This window comes from Theobroma umbraticum, unplaced genomic scaffold, assembly GCF_002168275.2.
Source record: "Theobroma umbraticum cultivar Fairchild unplaced genomic scaffold, ASM216827v3 scaffold_30.0, whole genome shotgun sequence".
Lineage (NCBI taxonomy): Eukaryota > Viridiplantae > Streptophyta > Magnoliopsida > Malvales > Malvaceae > Theobroma > Theobroma umbraticum.
In genome coordinates, this window is record NW_018397254.1 from 8,873,279 (window position 1) to 8,897,110 (window position 23,832).

General features: G+C 35.6%; 4 protein-coding genes across 4 annotated transcripts; 3 read left to right on the forward strand and 1 right to left on the reverse strand.

Annotated features, from left to right (window-relative positions):
• The first annotated feature begins 2,826 nt into the window (after positions 1-2,826).
• LOC110429084 (gamma-glutamyl peptidase 5-like) lies at positions 2,827-6,266 on the forward strand. Its single transcript, XM_021444974.2, is given in 6 exon segments — positions 2,827-3,362; positions 5,406-5,472; positions 5,475-5,560; positions 5,656-5,733; positions 5,735-5,824; positions 5,933-6,266. Coding segments are annotated over 6 exon segments (735 nt in total). The 5' UTR covers positions 2,827-3,050; the 3' UTR covers positions 6,035-6,266.
• A 2,207-nt stretch (positions 6,267-8,473) lies between these two features.
• Positions 8,474-10,476, reverse strand: LOC110429095 (CHCH domain protein). The gene is made up of 5 exons (XM_021444984.2): positions 10,343-10,476; positions 9,830-9,892; positions 9,566-9,649; positions 9,264-9,445; positions 8,474-8,842 (listed from the first exon to the last, which is right to left on the reverse strand). Exons 1-5 carry the CDS (start codon positions 10,359-10,361, stop codon positions 8,744-8,746), a joined length of 447 nt encoding a protein of 148 aa, XP_021300659.1. The 5' UTR covers positions 10,362-10,476; the 3' UTR covers positions 8,474-8,743.
• A 1,178-nt stretch (positions 10,477-11,654) lies between these two features.
• On the forward strand, positions 11,655-20,924 carry DRP3A (dynamin-related protein 3A). The gene is made up of 21 exons (XM_021444953.2): positions 11,655-12,505; positions 13,083-13,453; positions 13,998-14,280; positions 14,372-14,400; positions 14,505-14,606; positions 15,450-15,518; positions 15,605-15,664; positions 16,125-16,238; positions 16,321-16,369; positions 16,496-16,605; positions 17,137-17,229; positions 17,383-17,475; positions 17,564-17,701; positions 17,863-17,976; positions 18,081-18,176; positions 18,323-18,365; positions 18,617-18,765; positions 18,873-19,019; positions 19,652-19,704; positions 19,821-19,920; positions 20,162-20,924. Exons 2-21 carry the CDS (start codon positions 13,091-13,093, stop codon positions 20,438-20,440), a joined length of 2,484 nt encoding a protein of 827 aa, XP_021300628.1. The 5' UTR covers positions 11,655-12,505; positions 13,083-13,090; the 3' UTR covers positions 20,441-20,924.
• Positions 20,925-21,369: 445 nt separating this feature from the next.
• LOC110429051 (putative glycosyltransferase At5g20260) lies at positions 21,370-23,714 on the forward strand. The gene is given in 7 exon segments (XM_021444954.2): positions 21,370-21,677; positions 21,771-22,037; positions 22,131-22,417; positions 22,651-22,763; positions 22,766-22,870; positions 23,014-23,171; positions 23,285-23,714. Coding segments are annotated over 7 exon segments (1,188 nt in total). The 5' UTR covers positions 21,370-21,521; the 3' UTR covers positions 23,387-23,714.
• The last annotated feature ends 118 nt before the right edge of the window (positions 23,715-23,832 follow it).

Consider the following 23,832-nt stretch of genomic DNA (forward strand, 5'->3'; position numbering starts at 1 on the left):
ATATATATGTCTATGCTTTTGTGATTGTTGATTAAGGAGAAGAGAGGACTTTGCATCTACAATTTTCTCAATATGCATATTTTAATTTATAGCAAACAAATCTCTGTTTATCAAAAAAAAAAACTAATAAACAACATTTTTATTAAATATAAAAAGAAAAAAATTATTTTTTTATATATCTTGAGAAGAAGGATTTAAACTCTATTTTTTTAAATGAAAATCTTTGACTAATTAATTAATCAAATATTTGAATGGAACAATACTATTTTTTTCTTTTTTAATGTCTTAAAATTCTATATATTTTTCTTTTATATGAAAAATTGTATGTATATATTTTTTTTTGGTTTATCAAGTGAAAATCATATATCTTAATTTATAAGATATAATTAGTATTCTACATTTAAATATTTAATTTAATGATAAATAATTAAATTTTTTAATCAAAATTAAATCTAAATTTCCCTTTTTTGAATTAAAAATAATATAAAATAAATAAAAACAGTACTTTCTGTTTTGCAAAATAAGGGAATTGTAGCCGATGCGCAATTGTGACCTTGGTTAGAAACTGGACTTGACTCTTTGACTCAAGAAGTCAGCACCAGGTCAGGTGTTGAAAAACACTTTTGAATCCTTATTAATTACCCGGTGAGAGATGTCATCGGTACACGTGCAATGATCCCATTCGGTGAGTTGTGCACCTGTGGCTTTGTCAGATGAAAGAAAATCACGTGATACTTCGCTGTCCCACGTACGAATCACGCAGGTAAATTAATCAGAGGCGTAATCAGACTGACTGTCCGGTCAAAAGTAAATAAAAACAAAAAAAAAATAAAGAGAATTACGAATATATTTCCCTAGATTAAGTTGCACTACATTTTGTTTTTTTGATAATTACAAAAATACCAAATTTTATCATCCAAGGGAAAAAGAAAAAAAAATAATAATGAACCGAAAATTAAGATGGGTATTGGGTAAGTTGTTAACATGTCAAATCATTTGAAGCCAAAGCCTTGATTACATATTACTCACTTAAATTCCTAATGTTGTGAGCTATCACAGAAGAAGATCCCCAGATATTTAAGATGGTATATCACCAAAGGCCATTCAAATCAATTAAAAGAATATTATTCTTTAAAAACTTTATTGTAACTAAATATAGAACCGAATCAAAATTAATCCGATAATTGAATGCAATTGCTTTTAATATAGACTATATCTTTAATGGAGGTTTCAACTGACAATTGAGTTGGTGTGTGATGTATATAACTTGCGCTTTAAGATTTGAAATGCGGTTAAGTAATTAATTCTCTGACCGAATAAATAATGGAGATTAATTAGCCATCAAAGAGTTTAGCTCATTTTTACTGTCTCCAACCACTTGCAAATTATTGTTAGTATAAAAGACACATTAATTAGGATTTATGAATTATCATGCTGAACGAGAATATGTCTTTTAATCTTGCAACTTATATGGCAACATACCAAGCAAGACTACATTCTGAAATTTGAAAAATCAAATCGATGGAAAAAAAAAAAACTTTGTTGCGTAAATAAAGGGTAAAGTAACATGTACAACTTTTTAAATAATTTTAATATTTTTATTATAAATTTAAATAAAACATGCATGGTTCAAAAAATCAGTTTTCTTAATTAATTTTTGTTTCATATTATTGATCTTTCATTAAACTCTATTAACCATTCCATTTTAATATAAAAACTTAAATTCTCTCCTCACTCTTTCATTTATTATTATTTTTTCTGAATGACCCACTACCTTTTTCTTAAAACATTTATTTGAGAAATGTCCAAGTTTATTTGGAAGGTATTCGTATAAACACTAGGCATATATGCTTTCCGATTTTTTTTTTTTTATCAAATCTTTCTCTGTCAATCAATCGCCTTGTTTGTTTCTCGTTTACAGGGGAAAAAACGTGATAAATTAGGTCAGATCTTTATTATTCTGTAGTTTTCTCCGATGCCTTGGTACTTTTTGTTTTGGACCACTCTATATATTGTATTGATGAGGGAATATATAGTTTGCTGAAATGACTCAGATTTTGATTAAAATACATTATCTTTTCACTATAAAATAAGAAGTAAGTTACCAGAAGCAATTTCAGTTATTCCATTTCAATATATACTTCCTCAATTTACATCCCATCATCGAAACTGGTTCTATTCTATTGTGAAAAAAACAATTAATGTGGGATTGTACCTTCCTTACCCAGATTTCTTACTTATAATCACGTGGAGGTATGAAGCTTAGCTAAATAAATTATAAGGTTGAAAAGGAAAAGAGATAAATGAAGAAATAATTTTTTTTTCTTCCTTTTCTTAAGAGCATTCTCACCCCATTTTTAAATGGAGCAGAAGGATTACATACTTTTCTCCTATGGGATGATATGGTATTATAAAAAATCGAGAAAATAATAAAGTGTTTGGTTAGTTTAGTATTTATAAGTAATTGGATTGTTAAATTGTTGAACAAAATAGTGTTATTTAAAAATAAAAAAGCAAAAAATTTAAAAGGAAAAAAGAATAAAAAGGAAAGGAAATTAATGAAAAAGACTTAAATCGGAAGGAAAAGGAAACAGGTGGAGAGTTTGTTTGACATGAGTTGAAATATGGTTTAAAAGTTGTGGGCAATTAAAGCTGGTAGATTCACAAAACTAACAAGCAAGGAAGTTAATGAATGCGGCCAGGAAAAAGGGCAAATTCGGGAAGCCACCTCATTGAGGCTATATTTGTAATTTAGGTTTGTACGCCTCTTTAACCATGCCACGTAATATGCGCCTGGAAACATGTCTTATAAAGTGACCTTTTACATTCCCACAGCAACTACAAGAGAAGACAGAAGAACAGTAAACCTCCAATTCCCCCATCTCTCTCTCTCTCTCTCCCTCTAATAGCCCACACTTTGCAGAATAGAGGGAGCAAAGTTTGATCACTTTCTCTCTCTAAAGGGTCTAGGAGAGAGGGAGATTATTTGTATATATTATATATATAAATATATAAGTTTTTGTTCGAAACAAACGGAAGATATTTTGATCATGGGTGGTGAGCAGAGATTTGCTGTTCTTCTGTGTGCTGAGGATTCTGATTATGTTAAAAAGAGGTACGGAGGGTATTATGGGGTTTTCGTGGAAATGCTGGCGGAGGAAGGGGAGACTTGGGATGTTTTCAGGGTGTCCAGCGGTCACTTTCCCGATGAAGATAAGATCGGTGACTACGATGGCTTTGTTATAACTGGGAGTTGCAATGATGCGCATGGGAATGACGTTTGGATCTGTAAGTTGATTGCTCTCTTGAAGAAGTTGGATTCCCTCAAGAAAAAAGTTCTCGGGATTTGCTTTGGTCACCAGGTAATTAAATATAATGAGTCGGTTTTTTACTACTACTGCTACAGGGTTCTTTCTTAGTAATTCTTTTTAAACGTTTCACAAGGTGGAAAAGTCCTTTGCTTTTCTGAATCAGAGGGATGTGTTTGGTTTTTGTTGTGGAGAAAAAATAAAAGTTTTTCTCCTGTTTTTTTTTTATATATGATTTAACCAGAAACTTCCAACTAAAATCTTAATCGGCATTTGGTGAATGGTGAAAGTCAATAATGGTGGAAAAGAATACAATTAAAAAGCTGATGGTATTCTTTTAATACATTAAATTTGCACTTGAGAACCTCTTAGCTGGAATCAGTTATGTGATCAATCTGCACCTTTTCCTTGCTAATGCTGTAAGTCCACATCAGGGATAAAATTTTCTTCTTTTCTTCTATGTTAGTATTTCTTCTTCTATTTTACCCTATTTCGATGGCAGAAATAGATGGAAAGCCGCCATGTTTTTGATGTAACGCGATTATCTCATCTTATACTTTACTCAAAGTTTAGGGTATGTGGTCCCTCGGCTCGTATAGAAACTAAGATGTGAGTGGTCCATTATTGACGGTGGTTCTGTGAACTGTGATGTGATTAAGTGAAGTACACTTTTGATGTTTTTTTATTTTTATTATTAGAGGCAGTCACAGTTGCACGGCTTTGGATCTGAGATCAAAATCCGACCTCTGATTTTGGTCCGGCATGTTTCCCCTCCTGCTACTTTATTTCTGCATACGGCTTACTATTCTCTGACGATCAATGTTTTGGACCCTCTTTATCTTTTATAGTACATGCGATCTGCTGCTCTTGTTTTAACCAAGTTTTTAAGTTTCTTTTTTGACAAAAGGTGCATTCATGACTAGAGATGTATGTGTCTTTAAGTTTAAGGGTGAAATTGTAAGGTGAGTTTGGGAAGTTATTACTTTTGTTGTTCACATGCAAATGCCATTTTCAATATCGTCCGCTTCTAATTTTACAAGGGACCAAAGCTTAGCTGTGGAGGCAAATGTGTTAGCATGCACTTTATTGTGCTATGAGCCATTTATTGCGCATGGGTCAAGTTTGTTTTGCCCTTTTCTGTTACTCTTTTCTTCTTTCTGGATGCAATTTGTGTTGTTCCTTTTGACATGTAGTTGAAAGTATTCTTGATAATGCTGACAACTCAGATGCTGGTTGGGCATTCTCAGCCTCGAGTTTTCATCTTTTCAATATATACTGGCTATTATTTCTTTAATGATGAATTACTACTAGGCTGGCGGAATTGATGGTGTGGGGTTTTGGATTTTCTGTTTGGATGAAATTGGATTTGCCTGCTTCCCCCGAGATGTTTCTGGAATGTGGTGTGAATCAATAACTTGTATTTTATATGTTTCAGAACTTCGTAATAATATATTTGTATGATGTCCAATGTCCATGTTAGTGGACAAATGGACTCCCTGCTATATATGCGTGGCAGATGACAATGTAAGCTGTCGGCAAAGTCAAGCCCCACCTTATGCAAATGCACGTGGTTGCCACGTCACTTTGTTTTTTTTCTTTTTCTTTTTGGTTGCCGGGTCATGAATTGTGTACCCTTTGCTCCTTTTCTTAATTCTTGTGCGCGATTCTGATAGGTCACAAAATCGTTTGCATTGCCATGTTTGTCACTTTGTGCATTATGGTGCCTAGTTCGATCCCGAAAAGTGAAATAAGCGGCTCATATTGCCCCCCATTTTGGCGTAGGATAAGGCTGGGAAACACCTTCCTCTTACGCTAAAGCAGCTTATTTGTTAACGCAAAGTGACCATAAGGGGTTGTTCTCCATTGGATGTTGTTCAGTTACTGGAAAAAGAAGAATTCAAATCCGCCAAACATATACCATGTTATGTTCATGCCACGTAATTTGATTGTCCTCATTGTCATCTAGCTTTAATGAAAAGAAGAAAAGTTTATTTAAATTGCCGTGTTTTTTTTTTCTTTTGCTTTTTTCAAAGACGAAAAGCTAAAGTAAAGTGTTTGCTTGTTCCATAAAAATGTAATTTGCTTTTGTTTGATCAGATACTTGGTCGTGCACTGGGCGGAAAGACGGGACGTGCCGTCTCAGGTTGGGACATTGGAGTGACAACCATCATTTGTCATCATCCTCGTCAAAGCTCTTCTCATCTCTGAAAATCCCAGCCACTCTTTCCGTGATCGAGTGCCACCGAGATGAGGTTGGTCTACATCAAAAATGGACTTGTAAACAAATCATACAAAGAAAGAAATCGCTAATTTTTTTATTCTTTTTCATTTGTTTTGAAAATGCTAGGTTCGAGAACTTCCATCAAAAGCAGAAGTGATAGCATGGTCTGAGAAGACTGGGGTGGAGATGTTTAGGATAGGGGATCTATATGATGGGCATCCAAGGCCACCCGGAGTACACCAAAGACATTCTGCTTCACCTGATTGACCGTCTTCTGCAGCGCAGTTTTATTGCGGTACGTCTATATCTCTGATCAATTACCAGCTCTTTCTGTAATCATCCTGATGATTTAATGGTTTAGATTTAAGAATATATTATTGACACGTTTCATAACAAATTGTAGGACTCTTATGCTGATGAGTTGAAGGCAAACCTGGGGAAAGTGGAGCCTGATAAGGACGCTTGGAAGAAACTGTGCACCAGCTTCCTCAAGGGTAGATTATGATGAAATATTTTCCTTTTTAACAAGTTTAGGAAAATTTCAAAAAGAAATTGTAAATATGGACTCTTTATTGAGAAGCAAGTTGAGGTTGACGGAAGTTTAGGGAGGTTGTGGTAGCACAGAGAAATGCCAAGAAAACACAGCTGCATTAAGCATGTGAAAGCTCTGTATAGGTTGGAATTGGATGTGGTCTTCTTTTCCGGGTTAATAAAATTTTCAGGATTTAACAATTCCATACTTCATTGTCAACTTTATATTTAATCCCACCATAAACTTCAAAAGGCAGGCACCAGCTGTGAGCTGTCTCAAGTTCTTGACTTGGAAAAAGCCTAAGAAATTAAAGTACTACCAGTATTTTTATTATTTAAGTGCACACGGAATAAACAAGGATCCGTGTTGCAGCGGTTGCTCACACCTTTACTCAATACAAAGGAAAAGCTTGAATTAAAAAGGAAAAAAGAAAAATGAAAATCCTCAAAGATGGAAACTACGCACGCAAGATACAGCCAATTGCCAAAGTGGAGATGATGGGTTACCCCAAGAAATGGAATTGAAGAATTCATGTGAACGTTCTGTTTGACATCTCATTCCTCCTTTGGATAGTACTGTACAGTGTTTTGACTTTTTATTGCTATTTTATTTTTCATTTAATGGATCTCCTAGTTGAAAGCTGTTTAGGCATTTGACCAATTGGGGCGAAGCCCCAAATACAGGCAAAACTTCCATCACTTTTCTTTCGGCATATGCTCAGCCGGCCCAATTACGTACAGTTTGTTCCCTTCTATGAGCTAGGCAGTGCGACCACCTTGGAACCTATAGAAACAGCAACAAACATTTGCTTCTGCTTCTGCTCAAATCACATTGTGCTATGATTTTTACTAGTGAAATTCTAAGCATTTTCAAATTGCTCTAAGCCCTAAAACCACTTCTTCCCGCTTTAACAACCATGATAATTTTACCAAGCAAGCAGGAGAACGCAATATCCCACTCATTGGTCTCCTAAACCTATGAATCCATTGTATGTCTGTTTGTCCTAATTTATTTTTAATTTATTTATTTAAAAAAAATTGAGTGAAGCAGAATTTTATTAAAAACTCTTAAAAAATATTTTTTAAAAAAATTATTTAAAAAAACTTTAAATAGAATTTTAAAAAAAAAAACACATCAATTTCTTAAAAGAGTTATTTTATTTTCTAAAAAATCCTCTCTCAGAAAATACTTCCTCCCTTCTCCCTATCTATCTCTCTCTTTTCTCCCCTTTCTACAAACCATCCTTTTAAGGTTTTTTTTATTGTTATAAAATTTAAAAGAAAAAAAAATTAAAATTCAAAATTGTATTAAGTTATTATTATTTCTTTTTCTTTTTGTTTTGTTTTTCATTTTATTTTTTATCAATCTTATTTTTGGCTTTGAAAATACTTTTTATTGTTTAATATTTCTCAATTTATTATTTGATATGACAATTATATGATGTTTATTTATTCTTAACTTTTTATATAATATTTATTGATTATGATTAAAATAATTAATCAAATAGGTCAATGGTTATTGAGATAAATTAGATAAAATTTGAAACGTTAATATTTGTACTCGTTTGTGATAATTTAATTTTAAAAAATTTTTACTTTTAGGTATAACAATATACTGTACTATAAAAAATTTGAAATAAACTTTAATTCCTTTAGCAACAGGAATTGCAAGATCCCTAACTTCTTAATAGTGAATTTCACAATGATGTAGGACTCTTTGACAAAATAAATATTCTATTAAAAAATAAAAAAAATATAAAAAGCCAAAACTTTTTTGTTCATTGTATTTGTATGAAATTAACATTAATGATTTTAATAGAAAAATGAGTTGCCAAATCAATAAGTGATCTGGATCCATTATTAATACCACATTAAGTTCTCTTCCTTGTATATAATATCAATTTTGTTTAACTGGTCATAAATTTCAAATTAATTTTTTAAAAATTACTATTTTTTGCATATTCATCTTTTTTTAATTTGATTTCATTTTTTTACTTAATTTATAAAATATCCTATATAATAATATTAGTCAAAATTAAAATTTATATAAATTGCTTTACCAAACAACTTATCAATAGAAAAAAACTTAAAATTTATCAAACAGTTTTAATTTAATTTTAAAAACTATTATTTTTCATAAAAATTTTATAATAACTTTTAAGCTTAAAAAAAAAAACAAGCCAAAGATGCTCTAAGAATCTAATCTACTGTTTCTGAGTACAATGGTTAGTCATAATACAAATACATGTGTCTACGGACGATGACAAATTCCACGTGGACTAGGCAAACTCATTTTCTCAACTGTATAAAACAAACAAAAAAATTTGAAAAAGAGGAATCCAGGACTCAAGGAGGGTAGGCAGTGTCTGGGAGAGTAGGATAGCATTTGAACTAGAAGACATCATCTCAAGAATTCCAACAGTAAACCATCATCAAATTTCAATTGCATTTAATTTGATCCAATAAAAGTATAAATGAAAGGATAGTAGTTGAGATTCAACAACAATATTAAGGTTCAAACATTGAGAACAATATCACTCAGTCTTCGAGGATTTTATAGAGATTATTGAACCAGGAACAGAGTTCAGCTTCATCATCATCATTACCAGAAGAGAAACAAAGATAAATAATAATGAAGTCAAAAGCCGACATTCCACTGCATGGCAACAAATAAAGAATGCGCCTAGGCACCCATCATGGATCCTGAGTTCTTCCTGCACTCCGACAACATATCCATGTAGAACTGACACTTGTTGATGTCGGTTCCATAACTATTCAGGCACTACAAGAAACACAGGAATGGAATATCATTAGAGTAATGTTGCTACATATTCCACATGAGTTCTGCATCATACATACCAACATGATGAATGGGAACTCAGGGAGAAACACCAGCAACTAACATCCTAAGGTACTAAAGGCATCTACTCAAGTGCAACAACTCAGGATAAATAAATTAAAAGAAAACCCTGATTTTAACTACTTAATGAAGAAACCAGGGCCATATGTGAAATTCATTCCAAATCAGGTAAAAGATATTAGGTAGACTGTAAATCCAGAAAGGATGATTAAGCTGCTAGAATCAAGGAATCATGCTTTCCATACAAAGTTTCAGTCAGCCATAGCATGAAAAAACTTATCAACATTTTCACAAACTACTATACCATCAAGTAATTGAATAACAGAAATTGAAGTCCACATACGTCTTGGAATGCCTTGTAGTGGATGCTGCATGCATCAGAGCCAGCAAGACTATTTGTGGTGGCTGCTGTTGCAGGCGCAGCTGCAGCCTCAGTAACCACAGTTTCATGTTGAATAGTACGAGGACCCATCACAGCATCAACAGCCCTGTGAGCCACAGCACTTCCAGTGCCAAAAGCCATGCCTACAATAAGGAGAAAAAGGAAAAGAATTAGCCAAAATCAGAAAAATGCATCATGATAAAGCAACCAGTTACATATAACGTAAATAGTCTACCAACTCAGAAGGATATCCATTCACATACCCTGAGCTATGGTAGAGCCTATGCCTCCAAGCATGGATCCACCACTTCCGCTCTGAGCCAGAGGTGGAGGAGGAGCACGTTGAGCTGCAGCGAAAAATTGAATAGAATTAAAACATGACACTCAATCAAAGAAATATCTACTGACTAAATACAGTTTTAAACCAACAATCTCTTATCAAAAAAGGCATATATCAAGGTTACTCAATCGTGTAACTTTCATCTATAAGCTACATAACCATATACAAAATATAAAGAGTGAGTTACCTGGTGGAGGTGGTGGGCTGCGTGCAGGAGCAGCACGAGGGGCTGGGCGAGAAGCAGACCTTCCTGCAAAATAGTAAGAAAAACAACAGGGGAAACATAAGTGAACAGAACAGAAATTCCATAAACACCCAAATAATGGAAAATGGCATAGCTCTAGTTAAAAAATAGACTAACATCGATACTTTGCACCGCCCAAGAAGGTACTTATTGATATGACAATGAAATGTTCCAACAACAAGGTAAAAGAATCACAGGAGATAACAAATACTGTTCTATAATATCTATCAAGCCCACTTTTTAAAAACCAAGGAGAATCATGCAAAGCACCAAAACTAAAAAAAAATCCCCAATAAATCATACAGGCCAGATAACCCTAAATCCAGGAATAAAAATTAACCCTAGAAAACAGGTGAAGCTGGGTGTGGGTAAATAAATACAAATAAACTTGGGCAAAGATGCAAATAAATAGTTTGGGTAAGATTAGATCTGAAAGAAATGAGAGAAGAAACTAACCAGAGCTCCGGCGAGGCATGTTGGTGATTTGGAATAGAAGCGGCGTTAAGTTTCAGAGGTTTTTGCAGAGAGAGGGTTTAGATTACGAAGGAAACTATAGACTTCCCGAAATCCCTGGAAATGTTCATTTATATAGAAGGGTAAAGGCAGTAAACAAGATTGGTTGATATCAAACACGTGGCAGAATTCGACTGGACTCGCTTTCTTTAAATCCAAAGGCCGGTGTCAACTTTGGACCTTATGCCAAAAGCCCAAAACAGAAACCCACAATCTGCTCGATTTGTTCATGGACTGCGCAGCCTAACTATTTCGCGTCAACCCTGTATTAATGATTTGAGTTCCTGCCGGTTCGAGGTGATGCACATCTTGTAATTGTTTATTCCTTTTTATCTTATTATCACTAGAAATGTTAAAGCTTATCATATTTTCAAATAAAAATGTAAAGCAAGGCACATGAATAGGTCCTTTTATTTTGAGGCTGAAATCCAATATTTTATTGCAGCAGAAAGGATCTTGTTGATTTATCCCTCTATTGTCAAATGGAAGTGTACCAAGTAAAACTACCAGCTGGTTTGTTAGGTATTGTTATCATTACTTAACCGCATTCTGAATTCCCACTCAATTTCAATGTCCAGGATATCACCCCCAAGCTAACGGACTTTGGCACAGTTACATCACAAAGACAAATGTTTGCTCATTACTGCTTTGCATCCACTTCCTGGCATGCATTTAGTTTCTTTCGTTCTTTTTTCTTTTTACTTTAATTTTTAAAAAGTAATTTTTATTTATACTTTTTTACCCTTTTTTTTCGCATAATATTTTAACTTTTTTTTTTTTGTAATTAACACATTGTATATAAGTTTTATCTCTAGAAGAGTTGCATGATTTGCTCAATAAATCATGACAGAATTAATGATTTAATCTATTGTGAGAATAAAATTTATTCATAAAGAATTGATAGAAACAAAAGAATCACAACATAATATTGTGTGAAAAAAAAATTGTTAATTATATTAAAAAAATTAAAAATATTTTTGAAAAACTTAAGCCCGTGCATATTAAGTTGAGATCTATTAAGGTAGGAAATTGCAGCCCATAAATTAAAGCCAAAAATTAGAAAATTGGATATAATTAACATCAAGAATTGATGAAGGTTTTAAAATATCAAATAGAAGATACCAGGTCATATGATTTTTAGACAAAGATAGTATGATCTTTAGCTTTAACAGTCCGATTAATTTTAGGTTCGTAAGTCATTATATGAAATGGGGTATTCATAATTAATTTCTATATAGAGAGGGAACCAAGTGTTATTTTATGACGCACCGTAACCCCACCATTCTTTGACTTTGGTGAAGGGTCCGTGCGAGTGTGGAGCTCTCGGGTGAAAATCGAAACAAAGAGAGAGAGAGAGGAGAGGGCTACCTTTGGAGGGCTCGGATCTCTCTCCGGTGAGGGAGGTGATTCTCACAGCCTGCGGATCCTTGCACGGCGTGTTGAGGCGAGCTTGGAGAGCCCGGTCTTGGGCAGTGGTGTTGCCGGACGGCGGGATTCCGGCGACCGAAACTTGGAGAGCTCGGTTTCACCGATCCGGGAGGTATTTCAAGCGACGGTTGGCGCGGAGAGCACCGCAAGGAGGAGGCTAACGCATCAGTTCTGGTCGCGTTGGTTTTGGTCGAGTTTGACCGAAAACCAGTTCCCGGAGAAGACGACCGGTGACCGGATTCCGGCAACCTCCGGCGACCGACCCGGATTTCGACGGGGATGCTACCCCGGGGGTTTTGACGCGCTGCGGTTCCAACGGCGACATCGGTTTCGTCATCCGACGCACGGTTTTGGAGATACGGGACAGCGGACTTCCGAGGCGCATTTCGGGCCGTCAGGAAGTCGGAAGTGATCGCGGATTGCACGTATGCGATCACAGGAGCATCGAGCACGCATCTGGAGCACAGACGGGTGGTGGCGGGCGCATTCCTGTCAGAGCCGATATTTCGGGATTTGTGCGGGCCCACTTTGTGTTCACTATTTCGCATTGTATTTCCCGAACAACATTTATTCAGTGTGACTAGTTTCCGCACTTAGTTGCATTGTATTTCTCAGAGCGGTTTTCGACGATCGAGTGTGTGGTGCAAGTGAAAAGACACACACCCAACACCAAGCTGAGTTAATTTGTTCAATTTATTTTTTGTTAACTTTTTTATAAATATTTGAATATTTGATTTATTAATTTATATATAGTTTTTTATTTTAAAAAATAAAATTTAAATTTCTTTCTTTAATTAAAAAAATAATCTTTTGTGTGGATTTATCTATTAAGTGTGCAGAAAGACATGTTTCAAGTACCGAAATTTGCTATTTCTAATAAATAATCTTTTGCTAATTTTTTTAAAAAATAATCTTTTATTATTATCTCATTTTCAAAACTTGTTCAATCCTTAGCCAAATACCACTGAGTAGAGATTAGTGGTAGTTTTAAATATGTACACTAACTAGCATAAGAATAGTATAAATAAAAGAAATGCCACAGTAATTAAAAAAAATCCTCAAAATAAATTTCAAAAATCCTTAATCAAACAATCAAAATTCAAGATCTCTCTTTTTCTTTCTAGTAAAACACAGAACACACCCAAAAAAAAAAAAAACCAGGTCCTCTGCTTCGGGAAAAAAATCCAAAACCCTAGGGTTTCTTCAGATTTTTCGTTTCTAAATCTCTGATCTTTTTCATCGATTGATTAATCAGTAAAGCCAATGGCTGAAGAAGCAGCGGCATCGACGCCTCCATCATCTGCGGCTCCATTGGGATCTTCCGTCATACCGATAGTAAACAAGCTACAGGACATCTTTGCTCAGCTTGGGAGCCAGTCTACGATAGAGTTGCCGCAGGTGGCGGTGGTTGGAAGCCAGAGCAGTGGCAAGTCCAGCGTGCTTGAGTCACTCGTCGGCCGCGACTTCTTGCCTCGCGGTTCCGATATCTGCACGCGCCGCCCTCTCGTCCTTCAGCTCCTCCAGACCAAGCGTAAACCTGATGGCTCTGAGGAGGAGTATGGCGAGTTTCTTCACTTGCCTGGAAAGCGCTTCTATGATTTCTCTGAGATTCGCAGGGAGATTCAGGTTCTTTATTGCTTGCTTTTAAGATTGAGAAGTTCAAAAGTTAGGCATTTTGATTATTCAATTTGAAAAGGTTTTTATAATGGGGTATTTATGAAGTTAGGCATTTTTGAATTTTCTTTTGCTGACTGGTTGCTTAAGGACTATTAAAATTGTGAGATAAATTTTGAAGCAAGAAAGAGATTAATTAGATGATATGTGAAAGAATTAAGATGCACAATAAGTTGTGATTAGGGAAATTTAAAACTTGCCAAAAGGAATAATTAGGCTTTAGGCGATAATGACGCTGAAATTCACTACATTGAAGTTTTTAGGGTTTAGGTAGATAGTTACTTAACTAGTAAAGAGAATCACTTAATTTAGATGTTCTTGGCTAAGGATCTCAGATATATTTCTTCTCTCTTCCCCAAGCTCTTTGACAAACTCTACCCTTTTATTGCTTGCAAGTTATAATAGTTTTTATGAGATCAAGGAAGCATGTTTGTAATTTGTGGAGTTAAAAGAAATGAAAATGTCCTTACATTAAGTAAATTTCAATTGACTGCAGGCTGAGACAGATAGGGAGGCTGGAGGAAACAAAGGTGTGTCAGACAAGCAGATTCGACTTAAGATTTTCTCGCCAAATGTTCTTGATATCACTCTTGTGGATCTTCCTGGAATCACAAAGGTTCCTGTGGGTGACCAGCCCTCTGACATTGAAGCTCGAATTAGAACAATGATCATGTCTTACATTAAACAGCCAAGCTGTCTGATTCTAGCTGTAACTCCAGCAAATTCAGACTTAGCAAATTCTGATGCACTTCAAATCGCAGGAAATGCTGATCCTGATGGTAATTTTGACTATCAAAATGCCAATATCTGTACTGAGTTGCTGTTTGATATTTATTTAATTGAATCATTTTGCTAATTTTATGCTGGCAGGTTATAGAACCATTGGCATAATCACAAAGGTGCAAATTTTAACTTGAAATTCTCTTTTCCAGATTATGATACGACTTATATGTAAGCTGTTCTAAATTTCTGATTAGTTTTGGCTTTTTTGTATGTGAACCAGTTGGATATAATGGATCGAGGTACTGATGCTCGTAACCTGTTGCTTGGAAAAGTGATTCCCCTTCGACTTGGTTACATAGGTGTTGTGAATCGTAGTCAGGAGGTAACCATGTAACCTTACAGGAATGGCAATATTAATTCATCAGTTTGTATTTTGTTACTCTTTTTAAATAAATTATTTCTGAATACGTTGTTGATGTAGATGATTTATCACTTTTAGAGTTGTTTTTCTTAACTATTATGCTGTAGTCATTACTTTGAGGTGCTTCAATGGCATTTTGGTCTTCTTTCATATTGATCTATTGAATTAGAACATATATTAACGTTTTTCATGTCATTTTGCATGGTGAGATCTTCCTGTCCATGTACATGTCTTGTCATTTCTTTATTGTGTCGTATGCTATTGTCACTTCACTGTCAGTTTCAAAAATGGTGTGTCATGTCCTCAAAACTTTTATGTTCTCAGGCAACCTGAAGTATATGCAGCACATGGTATAATGGAGCTTGAATTTGACAAGCCTAGATAATTAGTCAAAGGAATCAAAATAGAATTACTAAAACGAAGGGGTGTGAAACTCAAGAACATGGTTGCTTTTTACAGCATAACATTTAAACATTTGCAAATTGCTGGTCATTAGAGCAGGAATGGAGTGTGAAAAACTATGTATGCAAGAGGTTTAATATGGGTAACTCTACCGCCCCAAAAACTTTTTTTGGCTTTCCCTCCACAAAAGCAAATAAAAGCTATTTTAATTGTTAGTAAATTATCATAGTTTTGCTTCTACTATGCTACTATACTTGTTTATTTAGGAAATTGTTTTGTAAATAGTGGCCTTGGGTGATTTCTTTTTTGCTCTTGGTTCTATATAATATACTGCTTAAGAGGAATCCTATTTTCCTAGTGGGCTGAGATTTTGATTGGACTTTTAAATTGTCCTCTAAACAGGATATTTTACTCAACCGGACTATCAAGGATGCCCTTATAGCTGAGGAAAAGTTCTTCCGCAGTCGTCCGGTATGGCTGTACCAACCTTTAGCAATTGTTCATGCTTTGATGCATTTTCCATCATCATTTTGCTAATATTTTTTGCTGGTACATAGGTCTATAATGGTCTAGCCGATCGTTGTGGTGTACCTCAGTTGGCGAAGAAGCTGAACCAGGTAAAATATTTGCAAGATGAGGTTTCCAAAACTTTTATGGAGTATAATTCAAATTTTCGAATTTGGATGCTTCATTCTAATGCCTACACTTGCTAAAAAATTCAATCTGTTTCTCCCCCTGTTTATGCTACTCATTTGGAGCAGAAAAAAAACCCTCCCTTTAACTTCCAACCAGATTGAACATGGACTGCATTGTATGCTCTATCTATGGAAATTTCCGTAGGCTTAGCTATATCTTGAACATTCCTGCTTTTCTTTGTCCTTTTACCTGAATCAAGTCACCCTCATGCTTATAGGATCTGTAGAAGGCTTTATGCTGGTTGAGAACTTATTGCAATCCTCTATGTTTAGCCTTGTGACCCAGCTGTGCATGACAGAGACATGTACAGCTTGGCATCAGGGGAATATCTGTGTTTCTTTTATCTTGTTGTTGAGTCTTTCTATGTTGTTTCCATTGCAGATTTTAGTACAACATATCAAGGCAATACTTCCTGGGCTGAAATCACGCATTAGTTCTGCACTGGTTTCTGTAGCAAAGGAGCATGCAAGCTATGGAGAAATCACAGAATCAAAGGCATGTATATTTGTTTGTTTACCAGAACTTGGTTGAGAAATGATTGGCTCTTATGACAAGATTATGGTTTTCTAACCTATAGGCTGGTCAGGGAGCTCTTCTGCTGAATATTCTTTCAAAGTACTGTGACGGTAAATTTTTTGTTTCACTGTCTGTAAATTGTCTATTTTCTCTTACTAATATTCTGAAGTACACCTTTTATATACATTCTACTAAATTGGTAATGATACTGTTAATTAATGCTTTGTTGGAAACAGCATTCTCATCTATGGTAGAGGGTAAAAATGAAGAAATGTCTACATCTGAGCTGTCTGGTGGAGCACGGATTCATTATATTTTCCAATCAATCTTTGTTAAGAGCTTGGAGGTGGGTAGGCGGATATTTGTGTCTGGGATATTTGCATGCCTTTCATTCTAAGGAATTTTTTACTGGCTGGATTTCTTTTCCATTTTTAGTTGGAGGTGCTTTATATTATACATCTCCTTATCTTTAGTGTGTTTCTTCACATCATTGTAAAAAAGTTGGTCATTAATTACTATAAACATCATTACCACCTATCATCATTAACATTTCTGTTGATTCCATTAATGTGTGAATTTCACTCCCTGTGGGTGATTTTGTGCTTGGTCTCTGCAAGGACAGGATAAAAAATAAATAAATATGACAACCTTGTTGGTGGTTATCTGGTTTCATAATGTTAATTTTTGACCTCTCTTTTTTCTAAAATATAAAACTTTCTTTTTTGTCCTCAGAGCTACCGCTTCATGTAAAACACAGGCATTACAAGTCTTACTTTGCAACTATTGAATTTATTGATGCACAGACGTGCCACCGATGAGTGCCTTTATGTAATCTGGTCCTTATTTTGAGTTTGCTGTTAACTGGTTTGTTATACAGGAGGTTGATCCCTGTGAAGACTTGACTGATGATGACATTCGAACTGCCATTCAGAATGCAACTGGTCCTCGATCTGCGCTATTTGTACCAGAAGTAGGTTCTAGTGGCTTCTACTTTGAATGTTTTATCTAAGAAATTTTTTATATATTTTTCCAGATCTAAATTGCTGTATTCCAAATGATTGCTTGGAATTATTTTATGTTAAACCCAGAGCATGGTGTTATAATTCAATTTTTTTATATATAGGTCCCATTTGAAGTACTTGTTCGAAGGCAAATAGCTCGTTTGCTAGATCCGAGCCTTCAATGTGCCCGGTTCATATATGATGAATTAATAAAGGTGATTTTATGTTCCAGATTATCATTGTAGTTTCACAGCTCTATTGCTTGAGAATCAAGATTTTCTAATAGAATTATTCTCTTTCCAGATTAGCCATCGCTGCATGGTGAATGAACTGCAGCGCTTTCCTGTTCTAAGAAAGCATATGGATCAAGTTATTGGGAATTTTCTGCGAGAAGGCCTTGAACCATCTGAAACAATGATAGGGCATATTATTGAAATGGAGGTATTCTTATGTTTCTTCTATGTTATATTGTTTTATGTCTCTATTCCTAATCCTGTTATAAATTATGATCTTGGTACAGTTGATGTGCAATACATGTTATATTCTTATGGTCATTTCAAAGATGTTTAGTTTTTTGTGATATAAGTCATTCAATCTTGCAGATGGATTACATAAACACCTCCCACCCAAATTTTGTGGGTGGAAGCAAGGCCGTAGAGCTTGCTAATCAGCAGATCAAGAATTCACGGGTTCCTTTGCCCATATCTAGATCAAAAGTAGGTCCTCTACGAATAGTCATTACTATGGTAGTATTGCTATTATTCAATCCTAATGACCCTTGATTTTCAATTTTTTCCCGTTTCTTTGTTGGCTTAATCAGGATGGCTTAGAGCCTGATAAGGCACCTACTTCTGAAAGGAGTATTAAATCTCGGGCTATTCTTGCAAGACAAGTTAATGGAATTGTGGCTGATCAGGCAAGAAATTTTGTGTTTCTGATGGCCAAAATCTGCTTTCTTTCCCTTGCCTGTTCTCTTCTTGCTTTTCTAATCTTTCTCTCCCTTGCCAGTTTTTTTTTTTTAATGATAATTAACTTTTAATTTTATACTCCATTTGCTTGCAGGTTGTCCGTCCTGTTGCAGATGTTGAGAAAGTTCCATCTGCAGGTAATGCGTTTTAGGCTGACATTTTATGAATTTGTGGAATATGTTGCTTTAATATCTGTGGTTCTCCTTTTATAATTGTTTGACAAGAAAGCCAAATATTGAGGGTTTTCTCTCCTTTCTTTTTCCCCTGAAAGGGGTCTCAGAATTGCATGATATGAATTTTTGGGTTTTTGATTTTTCTTGCCCTATTTTTTGTATTATTATCAAGCAGCATAGGAGTAAATTGATGTTCTACACCTTGGTTTTATCAGGAAGCACAAGTGGTTCAACTTGGGGTATTTCTTCTATTTTTGGTGGTAGTGATAACCGTTCATTAGTTAAGGAGAGCTCAACCAACAAGCAATATAGTGAACCTGTTCATAACATGGAACTGGCCTTTTCCATGATCCATTTGAGAGAGGTATACACATCAGATTATCCACCAAGGACCTAGTGCTAACTTAAATAATATGTTACTATTTAAATTATTAATTCAATCTTGACAAGCATGGTTTTTATTCTTTCCAGCCTCCACCTGTCTTGAGGCCTTCAGAAGACCGTTCAGAGAATGAAGCTATTGAAATTGCCATCACGAAATTACTCTTAAGATCATACTATGACATTGTTAGGAAGAATATTGAGGACTCTGTACCTAAAGCAATTATGCACTTCTTGGTAAGTTTGAAACTGAGTAGATTTGCTAACTACATTTCCTTGTGCTTTTTTAATATTTTATCCATGTTCACGGCCAAGTTCCTGATAACTATAGTATAATGGAAAGTGTTATCGTGCTCTAGTTAGGATTTTCTAGTTCTTACCGGCCAAATTAATTTCTATTTTTCACCTTACATCGGTTAAGCAATTATATGGCTTGACATAAACAAGATTGGTGCTAAATATGTTGATTACCATCCTCCACTATTTTAATCTGGAGAGAAGCATATATCATTGCACAAGGCTACAGTTTATTTAAGTATGTGGTGTTTTAAGTTATGGTGGAATAGTGATGGATTACATGATTGTTTAAATGTTATATCTTGTTTACTTGTCCAATTATGACATGGGGCATGCCAGTTGGTCTACAAGTTTGCTTGAGCTTGATGAGGTTATGTTTGCTATATATTTCTTATCTTGGAACCTGAAACTGTTGTAATTTCTTGTATGCTTATTGCTGTTTTATCAATAATATATCTCTCCATAGGTTATAGTGTAAGCTGTGTTATACTAACAATTGTGCAATATTGCATTGTTAAGCTGAAGCATCATACAAATATTAATCTCTGTCTGTTGATGATATCTATATTCAGGTAAACCACACGAAACGTGAACTTCACAATGTCTTTATCAAAAAGCTTTACAGGTGATGCAGAGCTTTGTGACATTTGACTTGATTTCAATTTCGTTCAATTATTTATTCTTTTGATAATCTCCTTGTTGACTGTCGGGTACCCCCGTTTGTCTTATGATCCAAAACAGAGAAAACCTGTTTGAAGAAATGTTACAGGAACCTGATGAGATTGCTGCAAAGAGAAAACGTACTCGAGAAACACTCCGAGTTCTTCAACAGGCATTCAGGGTGGGTTTTCTTGACCTCATATCAAAATGTCAACTTATCATAAGAGTTTTCGTCTGTTTGTTAAGAAGTAAAATGTCTAATGTTTTTTTCCACGTTTACATGCACAAGTGTCATCATATCCCTGATTCTCTGCATTCTGTACTTCTTTATTTTCTTGAGTAAATTGCAATAAGTACAAAGTTGCAGTCAGATTTATTTTTTTGTCTTTTTTTCTTTTTCCTTTTCAAATCCTTTTAAATAGACTTTGGACGAATTGCCATTGGAAGCCGATACGGTGGAGAGGGGATACAGTTTGGGTTCTGATCCAACAGGGCTGCCAAAGATCCATGGATTGCCAACATCATCGATGTATTCTACAAGTAGTGGGTCTAATGATTCCTATGCAGTGTCTCCTAAAAACACAAAATCTCGCAAGTCTTCTCACTCAGGGGAACTACAGTCACACTTGTATGGTAATGCAGATTCAAATGGAAGTGGACGCAGTTTCATGCCAGGTCTCTATCCTACGGTTGATCTGTGAGCCGCTTGAATGTGCAATTGTGCATGCCGGTCCAAGTTTTTGTCAATGTGGAGGCATCATATTCATTTGATTGCTTAGTCTAATTTCTGACTCAAGATATTTGGAGTTCCTCCAACCAAAGCTGGCGTGTTGGTAGACTGGAGTTATCTTCCAACTAGATATCTTTAAGTCAGCTATTGTGCATTTGCATTTTGCTCGATATATTTCCCCATGTTCTACTAGCATGATATAGGGTTATAATTGCATTGGTTTATCACTCCCGGAAGAATAATGGGAGTGAAAACTCGCTTTTTGGGCCAGGAACAGTGGATTTTTGGTTCTATAATTATTCTTTTTACAATCTCCTTTACCCCCGTATTTGTTGACATCAGGCGGTAAACATGGCCCAACTCTTTGGGTGATAATGTACTTAGATCAAGAATGTTAGCCATCCATGGTGTTTGTATCCAATGTTTTCCCCTATATTGATGTGAAATTTAAAGTCCATCGTTTTTGGTTTTGGTGGAAAGAAACGTGTAATTTCTGTTGGCATTTGATATTTTGATAAGATCTTGCTCACCAAATAAAAAAAAAACAGCGATCAAAACTGTACCTTCAGTTGTAAAATATGTGGGCGCAGGTGCCATCCGTCTCGTGCATGATTTAAAGCTCTGGTATTCCTTCTCTTCTAATGGTTGTGGGAGGGTCTTTCATATGAATACGAATTGGTTTTCCCCTAGGTTTAAACGTCAGAACACATAATACGAATATGGTAGAAGCAGAACTAAACAAAGCTTATGCCTATTGGACAAACAAAAAAGTTTCCCTCCAGAGAAAATAAAGCATAGTTAATTTAATTTCTCTAAGTTACAATATTTTTTTACCAAAAAAAAAAAAGAAAAAGAAAGGTAAACCCGCGTGAAAAGAAATACGTGGCAAAAGTAGAGACTATACTTAACGAACTCCGCCAACCGTCAAAACTAAAAGCGCCAAATAGCTCACGCTGTGTCTTTCTAAACCCTTTCCCTCCTCTGCTTTGCTAATCAACCAAGTCCCAGGAAAACACATTTTCCTCACAAAAGTCCCATCTTCTCCCAAGAAAATGACGAGAAATATCAGCCTTCCTCCTCCACGCTCAGTCCGCACTGGGTTTCTTCACGCTGTCTACGCCCATATAATCTTTTTTGGTCTCCTCATCTGTTCAGGAAATTTTATCTGCAGTTTCATCCAACGCCCCTCTCCCCGGGCCTTTCTGCCGGTACTCATTGCCTTCTCTCTTCGTCACTTTCTTCTACTTATTTGCATATTTTCTTTCAACTAATTTTTTGATTAACTTTGCGCGGTTCCGAAGTTGGATCCACTCCCAGAGACTGCAATCTTTCACTCTCCCGAGGTTTTCGAGCGGGATTATGCAGAGATGGAGAGACATTTCAAGATCTTCCTGTACCCGGATGGAGACCCTAATATGTATTATCATACACCAAGGAGTCTTTCCGGCAAGTATACCAGCGAAGGGTATTTCTTTAAGAACATTAGAGAAAGTCCGTTTGTGACTAATGACCCTGAAACTGCGCATCTCTTCTTCATTCCCATCTCCTGTCATAAAATGAGAGGCAAGGTAATTTTGATGTCTCTTTTGTAATATCACTTCCGATTCAAGATTTTACATCTCTTTCTTTGGGCCTCATTCCTCACTGACGTCGATGTGCAGGGCCTCTCTTATGAGAACATGACCAGAACCGTCCAGGAATATGTCGAAAGCTTAATGGTCAAGTACCCTTTCTGGAATAGAACTTTAGGTGCTGATCACTTTTTCGTGACTTGCCATGACATTGGCTTGAAGGCTACTGTAGGAGTTGCTCATCTTGTCAAGAATTCAATTCGAGTCGCGTGTACAACTGGAGATGGTGATGGATATATCCCACACAAGGATTTCCCTCTTCCTCAAATAGTGCAGCCATTTTCTCTCCCCGCTGCAAGATTTGACCCTAAGAATAGGTAGCACCAACTTTGGTATTACATATGCTCTTGAAATTTGATTCTTGTGGAACATTCATTAACAATTAAATTGATATATTTAGTGACTGGGGATTTCTTTTATTTAATGGCTCTTGCATGGATAGAATCTGTTCTAACTAACTTCTCCAGTAGAACAAGGCTGTGACTTGCACACCACCATATCAATTTACCTCCAAAATTACATGAATACACTGGCTTATGTTATGTTGCAGGAATACACTAGAATTCTGGGCTGGCAGCCTCAAGTCTGAGCTAAGACGTGAAGTGGTTAGTGCTTGGCAGAATGACACAGAGCTTGACATTCAGAGCAATTCTATGATTAATGTCCACACCTAGAGAAGTTCAACACAGCTAAATTTTGCATATGTCCTGGTTGGTCTCACGTCCATGGCTCACGTATAGCACTCTCCATTCACCATGGATGTGTCCCTGGTATGACCCTTAATTTTCTAACATATTGTTTCTTCATCAATGGTTCTTTCTTATTTTTTGCCTCCTTTACTTAGCTTTTCTATATATAAACCTTTCCTATTGTGATCAGCTTGGTAAGCTGTTTAATTTTCTTCTTCCTCCAGTTATCATGTCAGACCACCATGATTTGCCATTCGATGATATTCTTGATTGGAGCAAGTTTTCAATAATAATCAAGGAAGATGATGTTCACCAGATTAAGCACATTCTTGAGAGAATATCCTATGACACATTCAAGTCTCTGCATTACAATACTGTGCAGGTAACAAATGCGAATATCATAGAAAACTCTAATTTTTTATTTTTTAAAAATTTCAATCTGTTTGAAATTATAAAAAGATGATATACTAATTATTTGGTATGGCTGCAAATCAGGTGCAGAGGCATCTACAGTGGAACTCACCTCCCATCAAATATGATGCATTTCATATGGTCATGTATCAGCTGTGGCAGCGCCGTCATGTTACCAAGTACTAAATGAACTGAATTACTAGAAGATATACCTGGTACACTCACTCTAGTGCCTTCAAAGCCTTTTATTTTGAGATGATTGTACAGTCCAAATTTCGGTCTTCTCCTTGTAAGGAGTAATCCTCCTATGCTTGAAAAATCATGACAAAGATGGAGCTGGATATGCCTGTCAAGCAATTGAGCCCCTGGGCCTGATTAAACATGCTTGTCTTCCATTTTTCACCGCAACGATCCACCTCAAACTTTTAGGCATACTATATCAAGTACCTAAATATCATAGGTTCCATGTTGCCACTATACACGTAGCCATGAACTTCCGAAACAGGTAAAAATCCGGTGACATTGCACTTGTACATCTCCGATTGTGTAATTTATGCCTCATCTTGCATTTTTTCCCATTACTTAATGCACATGAAATGCCTGTTGGATTTACAACTTACAATTACATTGGC